The sequence below is a fragment of the Amaranthus tricolor genome, chromosome 14, assembly GCF_026212465.1.
Source record: "Amaranthus tricolor cultivar Red isolate AtriRed21 chromosome 14, ASM2621246v1, whole genome shotgun sequence".
NCBI lineage: Eukaryota > Viridiplantae > Streptophyta > Magnoliopsida > Caryophyllales > Amaranthaceae > Amaranthus > Amaranthus tricolor.
In genome coordinates this window covers 8,534,774-8,561,284 of record NC_080060.1, presented here as the reverse complement: position 1 = coordinate 8,561,284, position 26,511 = coordinate 8,534,774, and the positions used below count along the sequence as shown (strand labels likewise).

General features: G+C 30.6%; 3 protein-coding genes across 3 annotated transcripts; 2 read left to right on the top strand and 1 right to left on the bottom strand.

The window, feature by feature from the left end:
* Window positions 1-3,459: 3,459 nt before the first annotated feature.
* On the bottom strand, window positions 3,460-4,481 carry LOC130799546 (auxin-responsive protein SAUR36-like). Its single transcript, XM_057662668.1, has one exon. It carries the CDS (start codon window positions 4,286-4,288, stop codon window positions 3,770-3,772), a length of 519 nt encoding a protein of 172 aa, XP_057518651.1. The 5' UTR covers window positions 4,289-4,481; the 3' UTR covers window positions 3,460-3,769.
* Window positions 4,482-16,953: 12,472 nt separating this feature from the next.
* On the top strand, window positions 16,954-22,805 carry LOC130799545 (uncharacterized). The gene is made up of 4 exons (XM_057662666.1): window positions 16,954-17,227; window positions 21,530-22,023; window positions 22,105-22,360; window positions 22,453-22,805. The coding sequence occupies exons 2-4, from the start codon at window positions 21,549-21,551 to the stop codon at window positions 22,493-22,495; spliced, it is 774 nt and encodes a 257-aa protein (XP_057518649.1). The 5' UTR covers window positions 16,954-17,227; window positions 21,530-21,548; the 3' UTR covers window positions 22,496-22,805.
* LOC130799249 (uncharacterized) lies at window positions 18,624-20,512 on the top strand. The gene is made up of 2 exons (XM_057662354.1): window positions 18,624-20,251; window positions 20,350-20,512. Exons 1-2 carry the CDS (start codon window positions 18,624-18,626, stop codon window positions 20,510-20,512), a joined length of 1,791 nt encoding a protein of 596 aa, XP_057518337.1.
* Window positions 22,806-26,511: the final 3,706 nt, after the last annotated feature.

Sequence of the window (26,511 nt, the reverse complement as noted above, 5' to 3'; positions counted from 1 at the left end):
TTGTTTGATGTGTTAATGTAATTTTAATAGTATTCTCGATAGGATATTTAGACCTTTGAGCCTCAAATTCTAGATTATATCTTTGCGAAGGAATTTCCGGCCTAGTGCTCCTGAGAGGTAATTGATACTTATAAGAATTTTCATTATCAATTTGCTCTTGTACCTGTGACACGTAATCATTAATAGTTTCATTATTGATGTGCTCTTATACCTATGACACGAAATCATTAATTGTTTTAATAACTTCTCCCTCAATATTTTTGTGGAAGCAATATAACCTCTTCTACCTCCTTATGTTCCATGTTGGGATGCTTATTAGATGTTATAAAAATTGGGTGGCTAAGACAAGAAGATCGTATTACATTATCAAAGATAATTGCGGAGGTGTGCCTACTTGCTCTGAAGGATCCTTAACTAATTCTACAGAATATGTAAACCAACTTAGATCATCACTAGTATACTCTCCCTGAGATTGAATGTGGTGATTAAAATAAGAAGTATCAAAGAAATAATAATCTATAGTAGTATACATTTTATTATGGACTGAATCAAAACATCTATATCTTTTTTGATTCGTGTCATACCCAAAAAAGACACACTTAACTACTCTAGGCTCTAATTTATTACGATTTAGTTTTGACAGATGAACATAATACATTGTGCATTTAAAGACACACGGTGGTAGAGAATGAATGGGTGAGGTAAACATAAAGGATTTAAGAGAGTCAAGAGAAATTTTATTTTCAAATTTCTTTGTGGGAAGACAATGTGCTAGATAATTAGCGGTAATAATGGCTACCGACCAAAAATGATTTAGCACTTACAATTTGGTCATAAGGGCTCTAGTAATTTCTAAAAGAATACGATTCTTCCGTTCAACTATTCCATTTTGTTGTTGAGTATCTGAACAAGACGTTTGATGGATAAGGTTTTTTGTGAATATGAAATATTTGATGTCAAGTTTAATATATTCCCCACTATATTAGATCTTAAAACATAATTTGTGTATTGAATTGGGTTTGAATTATTTCATAGAAGTAGACAAATACATTAAAAGTTAAGATTTTTGTTTCAAGAAATAAATCAACTCATTCGAGTATAATTATCAATATATAAAACAAAGTAAGAAAAACCATGTGTTAAAAATTCAGATGCAGGACCTACACATTAGAATGAATATGAACAAAAGGTTTGTCAGAATGAGATAAGCTAGGTAAATTGAATATTTACGACTTTTTGACAAGCACACAAGTTTTACACTCTAAAGATATTTGAGAAATTTTAAGAGATGATAAAAATGTTGAAGGTACCCTAAGGAATGATGTCCATAAGCTAGCATTGCATGACTATTTTAATTTACCTCATCTAAATAATAAAATCCACCTCATACAGTATCTGAGCATCCTGAACAATATATCCATCATAAAACATTAAAACAGTACAATTAAGTTTTTTAGTTAATTGACTAATTAAAAGGAGTTTATGTTATAATTTCGGAATCATGAGAAAATTTGTCAAATGAAGGTTAGGTGTCACTTTAACAATCTCTGCACTTTCAACATTATCAATTTCATTATTAGCAATTTAAATATGAGTTCTTTGTTTAGGTATAAAAGTTTGTATGTCTTTTGGGTTATAACTTATAAGTCATAATATATGTTGTCCAACTATTAAAGATATATATTTGTTAAAAATAGTAAGATAAGATAACCCATAACTTATTTGGGTTTGAGTTTGGGCCAAAAATATGTATGGATTGGTGGGAATGATGGCTGTGTGTAAATTCTTTTTGGGTTTATGAATTTGGGCAAAAAAGTTTGTGGGTTGGTGGGAATATTGGGTGTGCGTAAACTTTTATAGGTTGATGAGTTTGGGTCATGGATTTTTGTTGGTTTATAAAGATTTTATTGGGTCAATATTTGTGAGTTATGAAAAATTCTAGAAACTCTTAGGTTTTACAAGATAGACTAGAATTTTATAGGTTTTGTGGGTTTTGAACCTTTTATTCTTTCTCTTCTTGTTTTCTCTCTTTTCTGCCATATATTTTATGGCTTGATTGAATGTCAAGTTTATGGAGGTTAAATATCGATTTTATGGTCGGTAGGGATCAATAATGATTTTGAACCTCTTTCTTTTATTTAGAGGTGTTCAAAACAGATCCGATGACTCAAAGTTTACCCGAATTTGCAGCCGAACTCGATTTAATCCGACTTTAAAAATGATTTACAATTATGTAAAAAACAATATGGACACAAAATCCGATTTTAAACTGACCCGAAACACATAATTCAAAATCAACTTGATAACTCGAATAAACACCTCTACCCATTAAATGTCATGTTCACATCGTTTAGCCAATTTGTGATTTGATATTTCTAAGTTCTAAATCCCGTAGATGTTCTGTGTATTTTGTCAAAAGGACCTAAATTTGGGGATATTTTGATTACATGAACTAATTTATGGGTGTTGAACTATTTAAGTTGCAACAACTTGGGCTTCTAGAAAAATAATTTTCAATTATTTTTATTTTTAATGGTTTTTTGTAGATAATGAAATCGATTAAAAAAATTAACTTTTTACCGTTTTAAAATAATACAACTATTGACTCTTGATACCATGAAGAATTTCATAAACTAATTTTAGAATTTAAAATTACTTCTATCTTATTATTCTTAATCATTAAAGTACAATGTGAACTCTTATTTATAATAAAATAAGTAAGCAAACAAAACTTACTATTAATGATCTAAATAAAAATTATTCAGAAATAATAACTAATTTTCCTAAAATAATTCTACTATCTAACATGGTTCGCTAGTTGGTGACTACTAGTGTATCATAATTCATTATCCGGATACGATACGACGTGTTGTGGTGTTGTTTTTGGACTATAGAGAGGACAGTACTAAGAAATTAAAACTTTTCTAATTTTCTTACTACATCAATTTCATGGTAGCCAAATTAGCACACAAATGCAAAATTTAGGGTGGCCCAGGATGTAAATGGAGCAGCCTTCTATACAACATTTTTGAGAAGAATTTGTGCAAAAATTTAAATTTCACTGCTGTAGCTGATCATGATGCAAACTAATGCATATTAACAGAATTGAACAACAACAAAAGGAATTTATGCAAATGGAGAAAAAAATACAACTATCTATTCGGTGTGCATGATCGAGTATATATATATATATATATACATACATACGTACGTGTGTGTGTGTGTATATATATATATATATATATATACTTTTAATTAATATATCACCAATTTTAACTTATAATATCGTTCAAATGTATCATAAGCTTTCTTCAAGTCATTCATAGAATTATATAATAATAATCATTTTATAAAAAAAATAATTTCCTATTATAATAGATTAAAAATATATCATTATCATCATATCCATATATTACATTATAATGGATCTAAACACTAACAATACCTGAAACCAAAAAAAAAAATAAAATTTAAACTCCAATTTACATCATGATCAGCTCCATAATCCTCCATCAACTATTCTATTGTTATGAATTTAATACCGTTTCTTATTATTTTGTTACATTTAAACCAAAACCATTAAGAGTTTATTCGTCAAATGTAATAAACAATACCAAACGTACAAAACTATAAATTCACACAAGTAAAGGCATTAAAACGAGCAACTCCGAGAGAATGTCTATCGATAAGACGATCTCAATTAAGGATATTTAATGGGCTTTTTAACTATATCTAATGCGTGTGGACCATTTCATACAACAATCTGTTATCATAATTCAAAGTAACATTTATCCCCGGAAATGAGACTGGGTTGATGACCTATGGAAAGGAATTTCCGACCACCGGCAGCGATCCTTGTTTGAACATTCTCAAACTCCGTTATTGGACATGGTATCGTGATCCGACCCGGATGATTAAACCCATAAACATTCTCTGCCTCTTCCAGTAACTTTCCAAACAGAGGATGATTCAAGAACAGAATAGGTATCAGAACACGCCGGGTGTCACCTTCTGGTTCTTCCACGTGTACAGCTAGATGTCCCTTCGGAATACGAATCGGTTTTGAGTCGACTCGTACATATTCTCGAGTTGAAACTGATTTAAGCAACCCTTGTTTAACCTTTCTTCCCCAATCACACAATCTTGAAATCGCTTTGCTTTTTTTCTCTATGGAGCCCTCTAACTTCTCGTATCTATATGATTTTCCTCTTTTCCGGGTAACCCATCTGAAAACCCGGGTCAGTTTCCGGCACAATTTGAATCCCCTGTTTCTTCCTCTAATCTTCATTTTGATCTAATTAGATGAAAACCCAAAATCAAATACAAAAAATTGGAGTTAATTTAGTGAAAATTGATGGTTTTTTGAGTGGGTTTTTTTTTGAATAATCCAAAATGACCAAAAGACTAGGTTTGTACTTTTCTAATGTGCTTTTTGTAGGTGAGATGTCTAAACAGGGGAAGGAGTAATGAAGCAAGTTAAGATTAAAGTTGGGGATTGGAGGAGAGAAATATTATAGGAAATGATGGAGACTTGGAGACTTTGTGGGCATTTTAAAATAGTATTAAAATATGTGTAAAATGCTATTTTAAAACAGTTACTCTTGTGAGAAATTATCTTTTATAGAGACGATTTCAAAACAAGAAACTCTTTTTTTTTTAATTTGTATTAATTGGGCTATTTAATTCATATATCTAATGCGTTATTTGTATTAGATTGTGATAATTCGTCACATAATCTCACCGTAGCTCACTCGTGTAGACATGAGACACCGGTGGGCTCGAGCCCTCAAACCCACGGGTTAAGAGCGTTGACTTGCACATATACTTGGTGAGTTTCATTGTTTCCCAAAACCATATGGTAGTAGAAGGATTAGCCCATCTAATATATATGCAAGTCCACAACTCACTATTTTATCGATGTGAAATCTTATCTCACATGTGAAATATTTCCAAGAACTTGAAAATGCCGTCGCTCACAATAATTTTTTATTTCCAATTCATATGGTAATCAAAAAAATACTTTATCAAGGTAGAATAATTCATCCCAACATAAAATAAATAAAATTAATAAAAATAATATTTTATATCGGTTAAAATCACAAAATATTTAAATTTAATTCTTACCTAATTATCTAGTTAGCGTACCCAAAAATAAATATATTAAGGTATAAAATAATATAGAATGAGAAATATAAAAAGTCAGCTATTTAAGTGTTGGAAAGATGCTTCGAAGGTGGTGATAATCAAAGTCTAGAGTCTGGCAAGTAATTAATGGAGCGGAATTTAAAAATATAAACTTAAAGGACACTTTTTGTATTTGGTATAAGTAGGGTTTGAGTGGGATTTTTATTTTTTTTTTAAAAATATGGACAAATTATACTTGTTTTTCCAATGAGGGAGTAAAGAGAAATGTGCATAGTTAAGAAACCTCCAACTGATAACTACGCCCAATAAGGGTCGAACTCAAAACCGTCTACTCTACTTGTAGATGCTATATAGCCAAAAGTACTTTTGGTAATTTAAAAATGTGATAGTCAGAATTTGTTTGTTTTTGTAATTTTAATTATTGTTGGTGAGATTTGTTAGTTTATTTAGCTGGGAGGAAATTTCGGTTGAAAGAGACAAATATGGTAAAAAAATAATACCCTTTCCATTTTTATTTGAAATTCCCTCCTAGGTTTAATTAGCGATGATTATTATGCACTTATTATTTTTAATTTCTATTTTATTTTTAAATAATTAGTTTTTTTTTGAACAAATATCTGATTGATTAATAAAGAGTCATACGGCATCTAAATCAGAGATAAAAATTAGCAAATACTCCCTCTGTTCTTTTTTGATCTTCCACATTACTATAACGGGTAGTGTCAAAAGTTCTTCCACTTTAGAATACTTTCTATTTTTAGAAAGTTTTTATCCCACTATTACCCCTTATTTAATGTGCCAATTTTCTTTTATTTATAATTATTTTCTTTCTTATACTTTCAATACAATCATTACTCCACACTACTATTTAATTAAAATAATACCCATTACAACCTCATACTTTCAATACAATCATTACTTCACACTACTATTTAATTAAAATAATACCCACTACAACTCAAAGATTCTATCTTTCTTAATATGTGTGAAAAACCCAAAGTGAAAGATAAAAAAAGAACGAGGAAGTAAATAACAACTTTAACCAAATATAATTCAAAATTAACAAAATTAAGATCGTTGTATATGAGATCTGACAATTTTGATTATCCTTTTCCACTTGCTGTTTGACACAGCCTTTTACGAGGAGGTTTTCAATCTGTTGTAGTCTTGAGATAGAATTGAATTTGATGTAATTAATAGTAATTGTAATTTTAGTGTCTGTTGCATTATCGCATTAGTCTCTACCAATAAATCAATTAGAGACCAAACTTCATAACTCCAAACTCTCACGAGGAGAGAGATCAAAACCCACTACATGGGTAGAATCAACCCAATGAATGGGTAAAACAACTATCCTGTAGAGAGATGACAAATATTTATTCTAATCATATTCAAAACACAAATTGTTGTGAGAGACGATCTCTCCGAGAGACACATTAGATATATGAGTTAAATAGTCCAATTAATGTAAATTAAAGAGAAAATGTGAATGTTAGAGTCTTGTTTTGAGGTCGTCTCTTTGAGAGACGGTCTTTCACAAGAGTGGCTGTATTCAAAAAGCTTAAAATGGAGAAATAGGAGATTATGGTTGATGATAGCTCCAAACCAACTATAGAGATTATGGTTTTTTTTAGAGGGAAAAGAGAGAAAAGAAGAGGGTAGTGGCTAAGGTTTCTCTGTACCCCTTAAATAATTAGTTAAAATATATTTAATTCTTAAATAATAAGTTAAAATATATTTAGATGAAATCTTGTTTTAATTGTCTCGAATGAAGATTATCAATATCTATTTTTCATAATTTTTAAAACTTTTAGATAGTGTAGATATTCTTTTATTGAATAAAGTTAATGAAAAAAGTGAAGACCATAAAAATTACAAAAATATTAGAATAAAGTTAATTGAAAATATATGAGACCAAAAGCATTGAAAATTATTAAATTTAAGGTGATTAATGCTAATTATATCATATAAATCTCTCTAAAATGAAAAAAGATTATATCAAATATAAACACAGATAATAGAATACTCCAATAAAAAAAAATAGGAAATTATAGTTGAATGTGCCCCCTGCCTATCGTTAAATGTACTCGTAGTCAGTAGATACCACGGACTACAAGTGAATTTTAACGTAGGCCACGTAAAGCAACATGGATGAAATTGAGGAGTGAAGAATCGCTAAATATGGAATCATAGGAAAAATACTCAGAGCGGAAATTGAATAGAGTATGATTTTGCATCCTGCATCAAATAGTTAGTAAAATAGAATACACTTTTCTTCGACATTTAAAAGGTCGTGAGCAAAATCTAAAGTATAACCTCTAAGATTTAAAATTACATTTTATTATATTTTAGTATTTGTAAATTTATTTATTAATACTGTAATTAGTATTACTATTTTCTATTAATATATTAAAATGAAAAATTTACCCAGAATAATCCAACCTATTCACGATTTTCCTATAATAATCCCAACTATCGATTAACCATGAATAATCCCAACTATTGACTCACTTAACCTGTGCTGTTGTTGCTCTTGTTTTTACCGGTGCAACAGGTAATTTTCTGGCATTTAGTCAATAGTTGGGATTATTGTAGGAAAATCGTAAATAGGTTGGATTATTCTGGGTAAATTTTCCATTTTTTAAAATATTTATCTTTTTTTTATATTCAAAATGACTTGCTACAATAGGTAGCAGGTCACCTGGGTGTACCCAAGGCAAAAAGACCCTCCTAAGTTCGGATTATTCATGGTTAATCGATAGTTGGGATTATTGTAGGAAAATCGTGAATAGGTTGGATTATTCTGGGTAAATTTTCCTATTAAAATATAGCTAAATTTTATAATTACATGGAATCAACTATTAATCATAAATTTAAAATAGTCATTCCTTTTAAGTTTAAAATTTAAACTACTATTCTCACCTTTTGAACTAATAATAAAAGTTGTAAATTAAAAATTATCAAGAGAGATTATATTGCTCACCTAAAATAATTTATACTAGTATATCCTTATTATTTAATACAAGCTGATAACATAAATTTATTAACTAATTTATCTAATTATCTTTTAAAAAATAGATTGAATGTGAATTCACAGTAAATTGTAATACTTTCCCTGTTTATTTAATTTTGCTACACAATACACAAAAAGCCCCCATTTTAATTTTAACCATATAGCAAAAATATGAGGCCCCCATAAATCGGGGTCCTAAGCAGTACCTCATGGTGCTCCCCTTTTTAGTCGCCCCTTATAGAATATGAATTGTAGAACATGTTTTGCATGTTTGTGTGAATGCTGTATACTTGCAAAGAAAATTTTACATCACCTAATAATATTTTGAAAACGATGCTGTGTTAGAGTTCTAATAATATGTTTCAAACTCCAATATCAATAAGATCAAGGATATGAAGTCTTGTGATGAACAAATTACACTTTCAATGAAAACAATGTTTGTAAGAGATAATAATGCAATATAATGACACAATGATTTACGAGTTTCACCCTATTTTGGCTCCTTCCTCGAAAGTGAGTAGTATCTCATTTATATTATCACAAAGAAATTCAAAGAACTCTCAAATTGGAGAATTACAATAGAGAAGAGTTTAGGCTTTGTGTTTAGACTTGGGGTAATTTTGTGGATATGTTACAATTGCATATGAGACCTCTATTTATATAGGATTATACATTTATTGAGTAACACACAATTAAAACTAAGGTTAACAAATGAAAAACTTATGAATTTGAACAGACCAAAAGAAACGGATCCAAAGCCCACTGCCTCGACCGCTCGTTCGAGCCCCTCTCTCGCTCATTCGAGCGGCTCATCAGATCATGCTAATGTGAGGCTGCTGCTAAGTGCTCGTTCGAGCACTGTGATTTCGAAGCTAGTGACTTCGCATGATAGTTTTGCTCGTTCAAGGCAAGACTCGTTCCTTGAGTGCCTCGATCAAGAATCTTTTCTTCACCCTTTAACTATCATTCATCATGCTAATTAACATCTATGTTTAAGAGCCTCCATCAATACACTAATGACTATGCATTGAACCAGACTTAAACACTTTATTTATCTCACAAATTAAGACACACACTTAATTACCCATAGGTTTCGACTTCTATGCAACCATACTAATACATATATATTTATTTGGTGCACTCAAGTCACCATAACACTAACATATTCACATAACATAGATTTTTCAGGACATCCACCTTAAAGTTTATAGAGGGTGATTCCAAAAAAAAAAAAAATAAATAAATAAATAAAAATTAAGTAGCTATTTAGTTTTATAAAACAAAGTGTAAAAAGAAACTTTTTAAATACAAAATAAAATAAAAATGTTTGTTGTATATTCAATAACCAACGTAACATCAATTAATCAAAGATCAAGTTGTTTTATATTTGAGTTTGGTTCCTTCTTATCCTTAGCTTATTAATTTTATGTTTTGAAATTCACAAAATAAACATCCGAAGTTTAAAACAATTCACGTAGTTGATTTTAATTGTCAATTCTGTTTTCATCTTTGTAGGTTGTCTTTTTAGTTAGATTAATTTTTGATTAAAGCTTGTAATAGTTTGCAGTTGCACTTTTTTAATCTTTATTTAATCTTTGTTAGTTTAGCTTAAAGCTTTATAATAATGTAAAACAATAAGCAAACACTCAAAGAAAGCTACATCAATAGAGGCAGAGAAAAAATTGTCAAATTCCTTTAAGGCCGTCTGTAATTTTAAAAATTATGAGATTTTTCTAACTTTGAATATTTAAACACTTAACATATACTATATAATTCAATATTGAATAGACTCCCAAATTTTTGAGATTCTGTGCAGTTGAACATGTTAAATACGCTCAAAATCTCCCCATACATCAACACTTGATGTGGCGCACAACACCAAGCTACAAAGAATGTTGGAAGTTATAAAATCTCCCCATACAAAGAATGTTCATGGTGATGGAAGTTAGGAAGTTGAGTCAAAGAAGTTATTAGCAAGTGCAAGTAGTGGACTGAATGGGAGGTTAGAATTCAGTTGCTTATGGAGTTAATTAAACTCCTTAGTAAACTACTAGATTTGATCGGGTGGTTATGGGAATTGAAATATAAGTGGAGATCATGGTGGAAAGTTACAAATGGTGAAAAGTTGCTCAACTCCCTTAGGAAGTTAATTTCAAGTAAACTTTTTTATTTTTATTGCATTGTTTTAGTATAAAAAGAATAGATGCATAAGTTTAATATAGTAGAGTACTGAATTATGAAATCATAAATCAAAAGACAAATTTTTCATAACGCCTACAAAAAACAATTATCAAGCATTTCAATTTACAAGACTTGCTGAAATCATTAACATTTGTTTCAAAGCCTTGTCTTCTCTTAAGCTCTTCAACTCGATTAGAATAAGTTTAGAAAATCCTAATTTTTTCCTAGCATGGGTTTCCTTTTATTATGGAAGAATTGAATGCATGTTGCTTACCAATTCTAGGTTGATACTTTTTCTGTTCCACTATACTTACTTCATTTGGCTTTTTACGTAATCCAATGTGTTATTTTGATCATTTATTTATTGAACTATACACATTCAAAAATTATAAAAATATGTTGGAGTTTTTGTGTGACTTTGAGTACACCAATGGTGTATGATGAGGTTGGTGGTGTGTGGATGTGTGTATATGATGATGTGGGAGTCACTATAGACTTTCTGATGAGCCGCTCAACCCACACTATGGCATGCTCGACCGAGCCAGTTGGCTCGACCAGATCAGTGAGCATTTTGATCTGCTGCTCGAATGGAATACAAACCGCTCGACCAAGGCCATTTCGCTCGACCGGTCGAGCGAGGGTCCAGAATGCACTCTATTTTTCTTGCGCGATAAGTTTTACGGAAATGTTTTAAAGTGGAGCTTTGCCCAATCATTGGTACACGGCTACTACTATAAATAGGAGTCCATACACTCACTCTAATGTTGATTCAAACCCTAGCTAACACAAACCCATCTTCTTTATCTTCTCCAAGTGTAATACTTCATTGTAAGAGTTCTTGAGCACTCCATTATTTCTTCATATAATCAAGCAAGCTAACCACCACCGAGATCATAGCCCACATTAGGGTGAACCTCGTAAATCTTGTGTCTTTGATTTTGCTTTCTTTCTTATTGTTTCGCATTGCTTATTATTGAAGTGTTGTTTACTTGCATTGAACACCCTTGCCATTGGTCTTGGGTGTATTCTAGGGATAAAGATTGAAACTTTAGACCCTAGTGTGTTTGTTTTATCAAAATATAATATTATGAAAGTATGCGATTAGACGATTCAAACAAGATTACAATTGACTATATTTTTTCTTACACATTAAACGTAATATATAAAATAAGCTTGAATGATAAATAATGTCAAAAACCGTTATGTAGCGAGTATTTCAAAATGGAGAAAGTATAAAAGAGTCTAGTGACTAAAGGTTATGAAGTATATATTACTAGGATTGATAAGTGTCTAAAGATCTGATTTCTTTAGATGTTCTATGCACTCGAATCCAAATTGTTCGAAGAATTTCAGATTAAGATCAGATGATCACTTTTGTTAAGTTTATGCATCATAATGTTAGAACCAAACAAACATGTAAAAGTTGATATTCTTCGTCTTTTGACTTAAAAAAGAAGCATTATTCAAAAAGTTAATGAATTAAGTGGTATTATATTCAACAACTGAAAATTAGCTGGAGGATAATTAATTTAAATATACGATGAAATTAGGAGTTTGTAGAGTACATACGTACATTCCATGCAAAATTTTGCGAGGAAAATAAATTTAAATTGAAATAAATTAAGTAACGTCGCTTTCCTTGGTTGTAAATTACGGAAGTCTAAACATAGAAAAGGTAATAATTCATTTATTTAATTCACTCAATATGAGAAAATAATAAAATAAATTTGGTCAACTCTTTTTAATTCGTTTTGTAATCTGTTGTAGTGGACATGTTAAATTGTAAATTTTTCACCAATAATAACCAATTTGAACTAATAATACAATTTAAGAATATTACTAGCAAAGTTAGCTAATAAATCAAGTAAAAGTTTATATTCTGCTAGCATATAATCTCATGTAACACACAAAATTTACTACTCTTTTTATTACTTTTTAAACGTTTTATTTGCTTTTTGAGTACTATTTATTAACCACTCTTAATTTGTAATTTATTTTTGATCACAAATTAAAACATAGTCAAATGAGATCTTGTTTGATTCATCTTAACATAGGGTGTATTTATATCTATTTTTTTATAATTTTTAATTATATACAATTAAAGATATTAAAAATTGAATTAATGCATTAACAAACGTGTAAAAAACAAATGAGACATTTGAAGTGAAACAGAGAGAGTAATATAGAAATACATACTTATAAATAAAAATTTTAACGGTAGATGCAGTTGCATATCTATTTATAACTATTACTAAAGCAAAACACGGATGACATCATTGCCTTTTTAAATTGCTTACGTGTCACAATCTAAACATAAACTTTCCCTCTAAAACTCTATGATGATGTCATTGTCATTATGACTAATATTTTATATGTTTGACTTTACTACTTTGTAATTATAACTATAATATTATCCATATTAATTAATTTTTTACTTTTTAGGTCATAACATTTAATGTATTAAAAAATCATATATTTTATTTCTTTTTTTTTTCAATTATTTATAAAATCTTAGTTTATATAAACATATCTAAAAATTTAATAAAGTTGTGCATCGTACATGTACTATCTAATTATTATTATATTAAATTATACTATTTCTAATTAAATGAATCATCAGGGTCTTTTTATCAAATTATAATAAAAGATATGTGTTGATATGCATGTAAAATAATATATCACGACCAAATTATAACTAGCAAAGTAGGTTTCACTAAATCAGGTATAATGATGTAAAGTTTTCAAAAAATTATAATTATTTATGATTAATGTTCTCACTAAAACTTATCTTTAATATTTAATATTATTATTAATGTAATAAAATCTTTTACATATTATACAATTATATTTAAACCAGTAAAAATACTCATTTAGCAATACTCTATAAAATTTTCATTTGAAAATTTGTAAGTAGCATTTAGTATTTGTAAGTAGCATTTTATTAATAGATGAAGAACAATGGATTTCCAATAAATCAAAATGAGAACTACAATATTATAGAGAGTTTTCAAGTCGAATGGTTTGTGTTTTATGCTAAACATTTACATATCATATGAGAATACTAATCAATCTGGAGTTAATTAGCATTACAAGAAAAGCCTTTACTACAACCACAAAAGTCATTGTAACAAAGAAAAAATCATTGCTAAATAGGTCATTTTTGCTACATTAGGCACTCTTGTGGTAAATAGTCACTAAAGGCTTTTGCAATGATATTTAGAATAGCAATAGCAGAGCCGTTCTTTAAGGTAGTTTTGAGGTGCAAACTCTAGGCCCAGTTCATAAAGGGTTCAGATTGAGTTAATTTTTATAATTAAATTAGTATTTGCTTAAGTAGCATCTAGCATAAATCGAACTTGCAGCATTAGGTTTCTTAGTTAAGCGCATAAATAAGGGCCCTTTTTTTATTTTTTGCTTAGAGCCCAAAAATTGTCAAGAACGACAGCAATAATACTACATTTTCATAATGCTATAGTATTATTGATCTTTAGCTGAAGTAAAGTATAGATTTGTGGCATTTGCGACCATACGAATGCTCACATGTTGGTCGCTCTTATATTATTTTTCTCTGTTAATCCTAAGAAATTTATTTTATTTTTTGCGACTAACCTTTAGTCGTTGGATAATTACAAAGTGGTTGTGAATTAAAAAAGGAGAAAATTTCCTTCCAACAAAGTAGTATACTACGACTAATATTATGCTAATTATATACGTATTAATACGACTAATATTATACTAATGGTATAAGAATACGACTAATATTATACTAATAATATACTATTATGACTAATATTATACTAATATGCGTAATACTATAAAATTATCTATACTCGTATGACTTATATAATAAACTAGCTACTAATACAAGTACTAATGCTAAACTAATATGAATTATAATATGCAATTTAAACTAATACAACTAATAATATACTAATACAACTAATACTACCTTGATACGAAATATACTATGCAAATATGGCTAAAATTATACTAATACAACTAATACTATTAAGAAGATAAAGTTGGTCTTGAAATATCAGTGGAATTCAACACCATATGTGGGTACCTTTTTTAACGGCCTGTGTCCCTTTTTAACCGAGTCACTGAGTACCCGTTATATTTTAATATCGGCCCATGACCCGACCTGAATGTTTCTTTTTTTTTTATTGAAAATTGACCCGCCTTTTATCTTGCGGGTCAGCGAATCAATGGATCGGATCGAACGAATCGGGTATTTTTGAACGGCCCTAATGTGCATGGATCAATAAAAGACAAATAGATAGTAAAACACACAAAAAGTCGCGGTCGTCAAATTTTATGTCTCTCAAACTTTTGATCTATGTACACGAGTTGCTTAATATATTACTTATTTATTTATGATAATGAATATATAAATAAATTATTTATTGTAATCTTTTATCTACCTGACTTTCTATAAAATTAACTCAGCATAAAATTTGGCTTATAATAAAATCAATAATTTTTAGAGAAAATTATTGTAAATAATACTAATTTTTAATGATTATTTAGAAATAATACAAACTTTTCATTAACCATTAATAAATAACAACTTATGGACTGCTTTCCTAGAATAATAATTAACAACTTTTAATTTGTTCACAATAGGTTATTTTACAAAAAACAAAGATAAATAATGGTGAAACAAATATTAGTATTATTATATAAAAAAATCCTTTAAATTGATATACGATTAGTCAAAAATTAATATTATTATAAAAAATTAAATTAAAAAAAATTTAATAATGTGTTCCAAAAATATGTGTTCCAAAAATATGGAATTAGCAAAGCTAAAGCTGTAATGTATTCTTGGCTTGCTTTGCAAAGATCCAAAACGAACACGTGCCTTGAAGACATTTGTACATAGTTGTGTTTTTTAAAAGCAGTGGCATAATTTGTCCATAATTTAAGAGGCATGGATCTTATATTCTGGTAATTAAACTACCAGGAAACTACTATTATAGCGTGGATATCCAAAGATTATAAACTAATTAACTAATCAACTTATTTATTTTTGTTTTATATGTAGAATACAATATTAGATGAAAATGATTGATTTTCAAGCAAATAAGTGGAAGGTTGACTGAAGCTTCTCTTATGAAAAGTCAGTTTTTTTTTAAGTAAGATGAGCTTAAAACTATAAGTACATATTCTCATAATTTGTATTAGTCGGACTACTTATTAACTCATACATATACGGCCCATTTGGTACATAGTATTAGAGGGCGGTAATGATAATAAAATTAAGTAATAAAAAATTTGATTGTTTGGATGCCTTCGATAGTAATGGATGGTAATAAAATAAGGTAATGAAATTACCAAAAAGGGTCATTTTTATTACCATCAAACAACCTGATATTAGGCTGTAATGGTAATGAAGTATTACTGTGGTAATAAAATAAGGTAATGTTGTTTTGAGCTGAAGAAAAAAAATAATGAAGAAAAAAAAGGTAATATATGTAATTATCTAAAAAAATATTATTATTAAAAAAAGAATCATTAGATAGAATAATTTAGATACAATAATGGTTTTAGATACAAATATACAATAATGAAACTAAGAGTCACTACCATTTTTTATTACTAACAACCAAATGCAATCAATGGAATATTATCTTCTATTACCATTCTTTAGTCATGTACACCAAACAAAAGAATTTTCATTACCAATTCTCATACTCATTCCTTCATTACTATTGCCATTACAACATTTTATTTCCATTACTTCATTACCATCAACCAAACGGGCCGATAGATCTTTACAAGATGAAATTGTCTCATATAATAATTTGTCAAATCTAATTGGTAACATAAGAAATTTTTTGATTCTTGATAGTAAAATATTTGAAATTTAAAGCTATATAGTGTTATTAAAGTTTGAAGTTAAGCCTTTTAATGTGAAATTAAAGATGCATGGTATGTACAATTGTTTTGTTTTATCAATTGTTTGGGTTTATTTAACTTTGTTAGAGAAAATCATTGATGTCTTTCTATTCATATGTTCTGAAATAAGTAATATTTACATTTTCGTAATGGTTGTTTTAACGGTGTTTGTCGATTGGTTAATTAAATGAGATTTTGTTTGATATTATCTCAATGAAAATATTATAATAGTATTAAATTTTTGTATATTTTATCATATACTCCCCCATTTCTTAAATAAGTTCTTATTTGTCATTTTGGGTGTTTTATTTGTTGTTGCCATAAATAATCTTTTTATTTATATTACAAATTTTGGACAAAATAACTTTATTCATCCTCATTTTAATATTTTAATAATGCTTATGGTTCATTCCACTAACTTCATTTTAATATTTTTATATCACACATGGTCCCACATATTTCTCACTAACTTTCACTACTAAAAAACATGAAGTATTTAGATGCTTAATTTTAGACACTTGAGCAACCGTCTAAAAAAAAGGAGTCTTTAAACGCTTAATTTTCGACGTTTTAAATAGTGGGAAATTAGTTGATTAAAAGCGTCACAAAACTAAAAAAAAAAAAAAGAAAAATAGATTTACTAAAATTTGAAAACAGCCCGCTTTTTCTAAACCCTCACCATCGAAATTCTTCTTCCTTCCAAATCCCGCTGTAACAAAACCCTAACCCCACTCTCTCTTCTTCATCAATCCTCTCACCGGCGAAATTGAAGCAGTGGCGAGGAAATCAACTATTCTTCTCCATTGTTCCGGCCAACTGTTCTTCATCCTCTCACCATTCTTTTTGTCTTGTTCAACCTCTCACGAACTGTTCTCCTCCGAATCACTTCGGACGAAATTAGTTTCCAAACCGGCAGCATTTGTTCCCGGCCGGCAGCACTTTTAATTGTCTCACTGTTCATTCTCTGTGTACTGCAGTAGCGGTTAGGTATGGTGTTGTTTTTTAGTTTTTGTTTTTTTTTTATCTCTGTAAATTCTAGAGTCCATTGGAGACCTGCTGAAGATGATAAACTTAAACAACATTTTCATCAGTTGGCCCTCAGAAATTGGAATTTAATTGCTCTAAATCTTCAGGGTAGATCTGGAACATGGGTTTTTAAATTATTTACAGTATTTTTATGTCCAATTTATATCATAGAACTTAGATATATTTTAAAAGTTCTTTTATATTTAAATTGCAGGTGTAAATGAAAAGGACGGAAAATATTAAATTAGTTGATTTGTTGTAGAACAAAATTTGTTGGGTTGCAGTTTGTTAGTTACCTAATCTAAAAAATGAGCATTAATGTTATTTATTTTATAAATGTAAGAGCAGTTGGGTACTAACATGCAGTTGCTTAACTATTTGAAACCCATTATCATATCTCATTTGGCAACTTGGTCCTCTAAATTGACCCCATAAACGGGCATCCCTCGCATATTATTATTTGTGAATTTATGTGAGCAATGACATGGAAGAGAGAGTGAACCACTCTTTTCTTATTCCAAGAATTTAGATAACTATGCACATTCTTATTATCAGTTTGTTATTTGTAAATTGATGTGTGCAAGTAACGGAATAACTTTCTTACTCTGCTTACAAACTTGTCTCAAAGGAATAAATAAACTAGTTATTGTTACATTTTGTGTGCATATGGTAAATTTTAATCTTATTATTATATAATATGTATAGGATGTCTCAATATATTGATAAGAGTTGGATAAATAAACCAAGAAATACAGAAACTTATATAAAGGGGGTTAGTGAATTTATGAAATTTGCAAAGAAAGAGACACAAAATGGTTTCATTAGATGCCCTTGTTGTAAGTGTCAAATTGATAGAAAGAAAGTATTGCCACTAGAGGAGGTTGAAAGACACATTTTGTTTAAAGGGTTTTATAAAAAATACAAGGATTGGATATTTCATGGACCTATGACTGTTGCAGAGAATGTGTGTAATCAAATAGGGATTCCATTTGTAGCTTCCAAATGATGAGGAGCTCCTGAGTTTGGTAGTGAACTAAATGAGGAGGGGTTAGCTAATGAGACTATAGAGGAACCTAATTTGCAATATGAATCTAATGAATTTCCTACACAACAACATGATGTGAAACTCTTCTTTTGAAGAAGTCAAATTTAGCAAGCTTTATGAAGCTTCTTTGAACTTCTTTATGAAGGTTGTACTTCCTTTTCAAAGCTATCATTCATCTTGCACCTTTTTCATCTTAAATGCTTGTTCAAGTGGCCAGATAAATCATTCTCAATGTTGATTGATCTTTTACTTGATGCATTTCCACAAATAAAAAATTTTCCTTCCTCATACTACCAAGCCAAGAAATTGATCATGGATTTAGGTTTGGGATATGAAAAGATTCATGCGTGTCCTAATGATTGCACATTATATTGGAGTGAGATGGCTGGAAAGGATTCTTGCCCTAAAAGTTCTTGTTCAAGATGGAAGAGTGAAACAGATAAGGGTAAGGTTCCAGCAAAGGTGATGAGATATTTTCCTTTGATTCCTAAATTACGAAGGATGTATATGTCATCTAAGATATCTAAGGACATGAGATGGCATGACGAATGTAGACATGATGATGGAATTCTTAAACACTCGGCTGATGGACAAGCATGGAAGGAATTTAATGTCCGATATCCAGAGTTTTCCAATGATGCTCGTAGTGTTAGACTTGGTCTTGCTAGTGATGGTTTCAATCCTTATCGTCTAATGAACATGACCTATAGTATATGGCCAATAATTTTAATTCCTTATAACTTATCTCCATGGTTGTGTATGAAGCCATCTTCATTTATTTTGTCGATGATCATTCCTGGCAAGGAAGGGCCAGGGAATAATATTGACATTTATATGTGTCCTTTGATACATGAGTTGAAATTGTTGTGGAAAGGTGTCAATGCTTTTGATTCGTACGCTAGTGTGAATTTCAAACTTCAAGCAGCTTTAATGTGGACAATTAACGATTTTCCAGCTTATGCCATGTTATCAGCATGGAGTACTAAGGGTTATAATGCTTTTCCTGAGTGTAATTTCTCAACTCCTTCTACACGAGTCGGAAATAAGATATGTTACATAGGACATCGTAAATGGTTACCTAGGGATCATCCTTTTAGATTTCAAAGTAGTTTGTTTGATGGGACTGAAGAATATGGTAGTGCTCCTTCACCTATGGCTGGCTCTGACGTTTTAAGAGAGCAACAAACTTTAGAGCATGAGTATGGGAAAATTCAAAAGTCATGTAAAAGACGAAAACGACAATCCATAAGTGATATTGATGTCAATGATCCTAAGATTCTTTGGACTAAGAGGAGTATATTTTTTGACCTTCCTTATTGGGAGCATAATATTCTTCGTCACAACTTAGATGTCATGCATATAGAGAAAAATGTGTGTGATAATCTACTTGGAACTTTGATGAACATGGATGGAAAAAGTAAAGATGATGAATTTGCTCGCATGTTTTTTGAAAATAGAAACGTGAAGCCACATTTTTGGCTACAGCGTCATAGTGACAATGAATTCATTATGCCACTCGCCCCATATTGTATGACTGGGGTAGGTAAAGAGTCATTTCTACATGTTTTGGCAAGTATTAAATTTCCAGATGGATATAGCTCAAACCTTTCAAGATGTGTGAACTTGAAAAACAAGAAGCTTATGAATCTTAAGAGTCATGACAATCACATATTAATGCAAGATATCCTTCCAATAGCATTGAAATCATCTCAAGCCTTCACAGTTATTGATCTTGTTGATGATCTATCATCATTTTTTAAGTCCCTTTGTGCAAAGGAAATCGATCCTAATTATCTTGATGCTTTAGAATCCAAGATAATAGATGTCTTGTGTCAAATGGAGATTGAATTCCTTCCTCCTTTTTTCACTATCATGGTTCATTTGTTAATTCACCTTGTCAAGGAGGTAAAGCTCAGAGGACCTGTTCATTACAGATTGATGTATCCCCAATTGAAAGGTATACATAATTTGACATTGCACTCCTGCCTCTTTTTAAAACTTATTACTTTTATTAATAACAATGTATTCTTTTTTATAGGTACTTAGTCCATCTCAAAACATTTTTGAGAAATAGAGCTCAACCAGAAGGTTATATTGCCGAGGGTTATATTCTTGAGGAAACAATTACCTTTTGCTCTAGATATTTAGAAGGCGTAGAAACACTCTTCAATCGACCACGTCGTAACGATGATGATAAATGAAAATGGATCTAGTTATTTGTTCAATGCTTGTGGTTGGCCAGTTGGGGAGGTGAAAGTGATTAATTTGAACCATAAGAGCAAAATGCAAATACATCGTTATGTGCTAACATAATTTCAAGAGTTACTTCAACCATTTGAAAGGTAAGTGCTTAACTTTGGTATCATATTATTGAAAACCCAGTTGAACTATTGTAACACATATATTACTTTTATTTAATCGCAAAGAATTCTTATCTTAGAAGCAAAGGGAAAATCATAGAATTGCTGTTACTAATGATTTGGTGATTAAATGGAAGTTAGAGGAATTTTCAGATTGGTTAAAGTTGCAGGTTACAGATTACGAAATTTTATCAACTAAATGTACATGTTTTATACTTTTTATTGATTCATCCACTTGAACAATATATTTTACGTAGGTACCAAATATCGATGAGGCGGATCCCGAAGGAAGATTGATTCATCCACTTGTGGTCCAAGTCCATATGCTAAAAGAATGAAGGGTCATATGATTAATGGTTTCAAGTTCAAGACATTTTCTAGTGAAAGAACTCGTAAAACTCATAATAGTGGAGTAATGGTGGCAACCGATGGAATTAAGCACTATGGAAGATTAACAGATATACTTGAAGTTGACTATCTTGGATCCTATAAAGTCGTGGTTTATTGTTGTGATTGGGTGGACATAGTAACTGGGATAGAATATAGTGGTTCTAGAACTCGAGTGAGCTTTTCAAAGTTGATTCACACGGGCCGATTTTTAATTGATGAGCCATTTGTTATTTTTAGTCAAGCTACATAAGTTTTTTATGTTAAGGATAAATCAAAAAATAGTTGGAATTATGTAGTTGAAACTAAGCCTAGGGACTTGTTTGATGTTTGATGTAAACTACTATTCATGTGTTTTTTTAGATATGATAATCTATTTGATCTCTCTTAGTGGTTGCTCTCCTATGTTAAAGATAAATCAAAAATTGGGTGGAATTATGACACATTCTCATCTTTTCGTTGTCACTGCAGGTTTCATCATCGTGAAATCATGACCATTCAAAGTAAATCTACAAAGATCGATGCTGAAAACTATGTTCAAATCAAACAAGAGGCTAATGCAAAACAAACTCATAATGCTAATTTCGGACCTTTTCAACCCAAAAAGTCCATTACTACTCTAGTTACCAAGAAACATGATCCCAAAGCTTTACCTCTTGATAAGAGGTTTATGTCTCGAACCTTCAAGACCTCAACTAATACTCCAGCACAAGATCCTGCTACTAGCTTGGTACGTACAGTTACCAAGAAACATGATCCCAAAGAGCAATATGAGCCTTCAAAGAGCAAGGGTGTTGTTGAAGAGACATGTAAGAGAAATGAAGATCCCAAAGAGCAAGATGAGCCTTCAAAGGAAATGGAGATAAAACTTCCTGGGAGAAGAAAACAAGTGTGGAAGCCAGGGGGTAATGTTCATTGGAAAGAAAATATAGATGCGGATCCAGATGAGATTGTCCAAGTAGAAGGTATACATACTTGAATGATCATAATATGCATATTTGATACAAATTGTGTATTTATTGTTAATTGTTTTTTTGATTGAGCAGAGATAACAGAGAGTGAGCCTCCCAAATTAGGAATAGTGGAGGGGACTATAGTTGCTAAGCATGTTTGGTGCTTACCATCAGGAAGAAGGATCATTGTTCATTTTAATGAATATGATCAACCAATTAGATGGGGGGACTTGTACTTGTTCATTTTCTGTCTGAATTGTCAAAAGATGGAACCTTTTGTCCACTTGGAGCACAAAATTGGAAGCGTGTTGATGATCATTACAAACAAAGGATCATTAAAACGGTTTGGGTATGCATTAAACATTCTTTATTATTATAATTTGATATTACTATTCTCAACATATGCTTATTTGACAATGGAGATTCTCACCATATGTATAGGATAAATTTGTGTTACCTGATACAAAAGAGTTTCGTCGAATGATATTGTCTCATATAAATATGAAGTGGAAGCATTACAAGTGGGAGCTTTAAAGGGACTATTATCAGCCTAATGTGACAAAGGAGAAGATAATTGAGAATATGCCTAAAAATGTGATAAAAGAGCAGTGGATTAGCTTGGTTTCTTACTGGACCTCTGAAAAGTTCAAGGTATTTGTACATAGTGTATTATAACAAATTTAACATAAATTTAAGTTTTATATTCACCAAGTTACAACCTAATAATTTATCATTTACAAAAATTATCAACATTGGGAAAAAGAGCTCGTGAAATGCATAATCATGTACATACTACAGGGTCAAAGAGTTATGCTCAATGGAAAACTGAATTTGTAAGTATGAAGACAATTATTGTTATTGCTTATAATGAGACAATTGCATTTGCTTGTTTTTGATGTTGCATTTGCTTATAATGAAATGCCTATATTTGTGATAAGTTTATTTCTTTGGGATAATCCGTTACTTTTAAATAGGTTAAGTTTAATCACAGAGAACCTAGTGGGCTAGAAATGTGGAAACGTACACATACTACAAAGAGTGGTGGTTATGTAGAGGGTACATCCACTTAAGAATTCATGGTATATTATAGTAGTGAATTGGAAACATTTATCATTATGACAAATGTGATTTCATATTTCATTTATACTTTTGTATTGTTATAAGACATTGCTGAAAGTAGGGTTAATGAACGTTTACGTGATTCGAAATAACCTCGTGAGGTGATTGAGACAGAAGTTTTTAATGAGATGATGTATCAACAAGACAAACCTAATCAGCGTATTGTTGGTTATGGTCATGGGGTTAGTAGATCTCACGTGTTTGGTATTAAAGCTCAATTACGAAACAACAAGATAGGTGATTGTGGTGGTACTTCAAGTGATGTTATGGGGCTTAAATCCTACCTATTGTCTGTTGAGAGAAAATTGATGAGGTTATGAGAAAAAATGATGAGATTATTTCCCAATTACAAAAAAGAAATGATGAGGTTACTTCCCAACTTTTGAAAAAAACTGAAGAAAATCAAAAAATTCTCACTCAGCTTGCATTAGTCCTAGATCAATTACAACAAAATCATAGGACAAGTAAGAATCATTATTATTTTTATCATCCATCGAATCTTTTTCATATTACTTTTTAGTGCTTATGGTAGATGTTGGATGAAGTAGATATGATAATGACTTATATAATGTTTTTTATATTCAAGGGGAGTTTGGTAATTAAGGTACTACCATATTTAAAAATAATTGTTGGCCTTGAATCACAAATGGGGAATATGTATTTTGGCTAAAGTTTGTGCATTTGTTTGATTTGTTGCAGATTTTTGTAGCTGATGTTCATATTATGACCAACAAATCATCTTTTGCGAAGGTCTTGACACTAGAGTGAAAATTGCAACATAATGAAAACAATTCTGCAGGCCTTCAACTTTTGACAAACTTTTAACTTTTAAATTTTGCTCTCTTAAACATCGATGAATATATATGTGTATGTGAATATTGATCAAATTAGGCACCTATGTTGCTTGGACCTTTTTGACCAAGCTACAAAAATTTAAGGTCAAAGCTACATCAACGAATGTATGTGCGTATATGAATATCAAATGCTAATACTTTTGTGGATATGATTGATTTGGTATGATATTCGTTAGTAATTATGAATGTTTGATGAATTTAATATAGTATGGAAAATATATACATTTTCAACGCATGTAAATGTCTAAAGCATATTACTAATTATCAAGGGCTTTAAAGGGCTTCATTAAAAAAAGGGAAGAAATATGATTAATAAAAGAAATTAAGGATAATGTATAAATTGGGTGATTATGATGAATGATAATAGCCTGTCAACGACCATTCAATTTCAGCAATATACTATTGTAATTTTGTAATATGGTTGTTACGTACTATCTATTATATAATTCCAAGACGTTAAATGAGCTCTAATTTGGGTATAAAACTAAATTTATGTCAATTTCATCAAGTTTGGTGGGAAACAAATCATATCATTTTAAGGACGCATGTCAGCTTATAGTTTAAGGTCATAAATCAATTAATTTTGAGTGTACTCTAAACCTTTTGGATCGTTCTATAATCCCAAAAAAATATTTTATTTGAGCGCTCATTTGAATTAAGTATAAATTTTTAAGAGGTAAAAAAAGTTAAACTAATGAAATAAAGAAAACTAGACATGTGTTATGGGGTCAAATAAATAAACCCGTAATTTATTTAGTCAAACCCTAACCACCCAACTCGGTTCAATAACTTCTTAAAATAACTACCCACTACTCATCATAACCTACCACTCACCCATTATACCCATTATTCCCACATTAATTCACCATCCAACCTCCATTCTACCATTATAAATACATGTCGCGTACATCATTTGCACCGGACTAAGCTTTGATATATTTTTACCATTACTCCACAATAAATATTCACCCTCCTACATACAATCTATACTGAACTAAATATTCCTTCAATTGATCTGAACTCATCCTACAATCCGTTAATCTTGTATTCATTGATTATCATATATTCATTACTTTCTGTCTCCCGATCTGACTTGAGCGTCGGAGGAGTTTTCCGGAAAATCACCCCCCGGACAAGGCTAACGTTGTATTGCAGGATTTGAGGTCTCATCAACGGAAGGATCATAAGCACTTTCAGCATACTGACAGTTACCCTCGATTACAACTTATATCCAGGTATTTAAATGTCTTTTGCACTTCCTCGTTTCATCCCGAAACAGTTTGGCGCCGTCTGTGGGGATACAAAACATAAAAGTCATGTCTGTTCTACCAAAAACACAATCAACCTAGATCATTTTGTTTTTTCCAATTACGAGAGTTTCTAGATGAACACATGCACTCTTAATTTTTTCCCCGAAAATTACCTGCTCAAATGACGAGTATTTTTACACTAAATTAAGAGCCACCATTTTCTTTTATGCTATTTATTTCTGATTTTCGCGAGTAAGGGCACGTGACTGGCTATGCTTTCTATAATTATCATGAAAAGGATAAAAAATGCCTAATATATCAACATTTTGTGTCAAAGTGCATCAATTATAGTGACATGGCCTGCGTTTCCTAATCTACTGTTTGTTAGTTTTAAATATTTTGACGGTGCAAATGAAAGTTTTATTTTTGTCCCAATATTTTTTCTCGACCAGAAACAAAGACAATCATGTTTTGGTTGAGTATTCATCATCATTGGGGGCTAATGACTAACCCTATAGGTAAACAAGAAGAACAATGATGATGATCTATTTTTACCAATCAAAAAATGCATATATTTTTCATGGCTCGTTCGGACTCTATTTAGTCCATGAAATCACGAGTGGGAATAAATTAAATTTTTACTGATCAGATCGAGAATATTTGGGCCAAATTATTTCACGTGTTTGTCATTATTCAAGGATATAAAGTTGGATCTTATTGCTCTTATTCATCAATGTATACCGTCTCAATGTTGAGTTCGGTTTGATGCACCTTCTAAAGGGTTATTAGATCCGTAGAACGTTTCCAAACCAACTTCAAATGACTAAAAAGTTTAGTCCCAATGTTGAAGTTCGGTTTGATGCACTATCTAACGGATTAAATGACCCGTAGAACGTTTCCAAACTAGCTGCAACTAAGTGGTTTCGGTCAAAAAAAAAAATCATTCCAAATACTGTCCAATTCAATGTATTGGCTGCATTTGGGTATGATCTGAAAGTGGTTCAAACTATTTGCATTGGATCCCTGGAAAACTACCTATATTTCAATGTATTAGCTGGATCTGGGTATGATCTGACAGTGGTTCAAACTATCTACATTGGATCCCCGGAAAACTACCTACATTGATTGTAGTGGCTGGATCCGGAAATGATCTGATAGTGGTTTAACCATCCACTCGCGAAAGAACAATCTCAAGTAACTCGATACATGGAGCAAAATCATCACCATCGCCTTTTTATGAAATGCTACATAAACGATGCAAATCTTTGATTAGTATT

Coding starts and splice junctions, on each gene's coding strand:
- LOC130799546 (XM_057662668.1), bottom strand. CDS start 4,288: ATGAAGATTAGAGGAAGAAACAGGGGATTCAAATTGTGCCGGAAACTG.
- LOC130799249 (XM_057662354.1), top strand. CDS start 18,624: ATGGATTTAGGTTTGGGATATGAAAAGATTCATGCGTGTCCTAATGAT. Junction 20,252..20,349: donor CCTGTTCATTACAGATTGAT/GTATCCCCAATT, acceptor TCTTTTTTATAG/GTACTTAGTCCATCTCAAAA.
- LOC130799545 (XM_057662666.1), top strand. CDS start 21,549: ATGACCATTCAAAGTAAATCTACAAAGATCGATGCTGAAAACTATGTT. Junction 22,024..22,104: donor TGAGATTGTCCAAGTAGAAG/GTATACATACTT, acceptor TTGATTGAGCAG/AGATAACAGAGAGTGAGCCT. Junction 22,361..22,452: donor GGATCATTAAAACGGTTTGG/GTATGCATTAAA, acceptor CCATATGTATAG/GATAAATTTGTGTTACCTGA.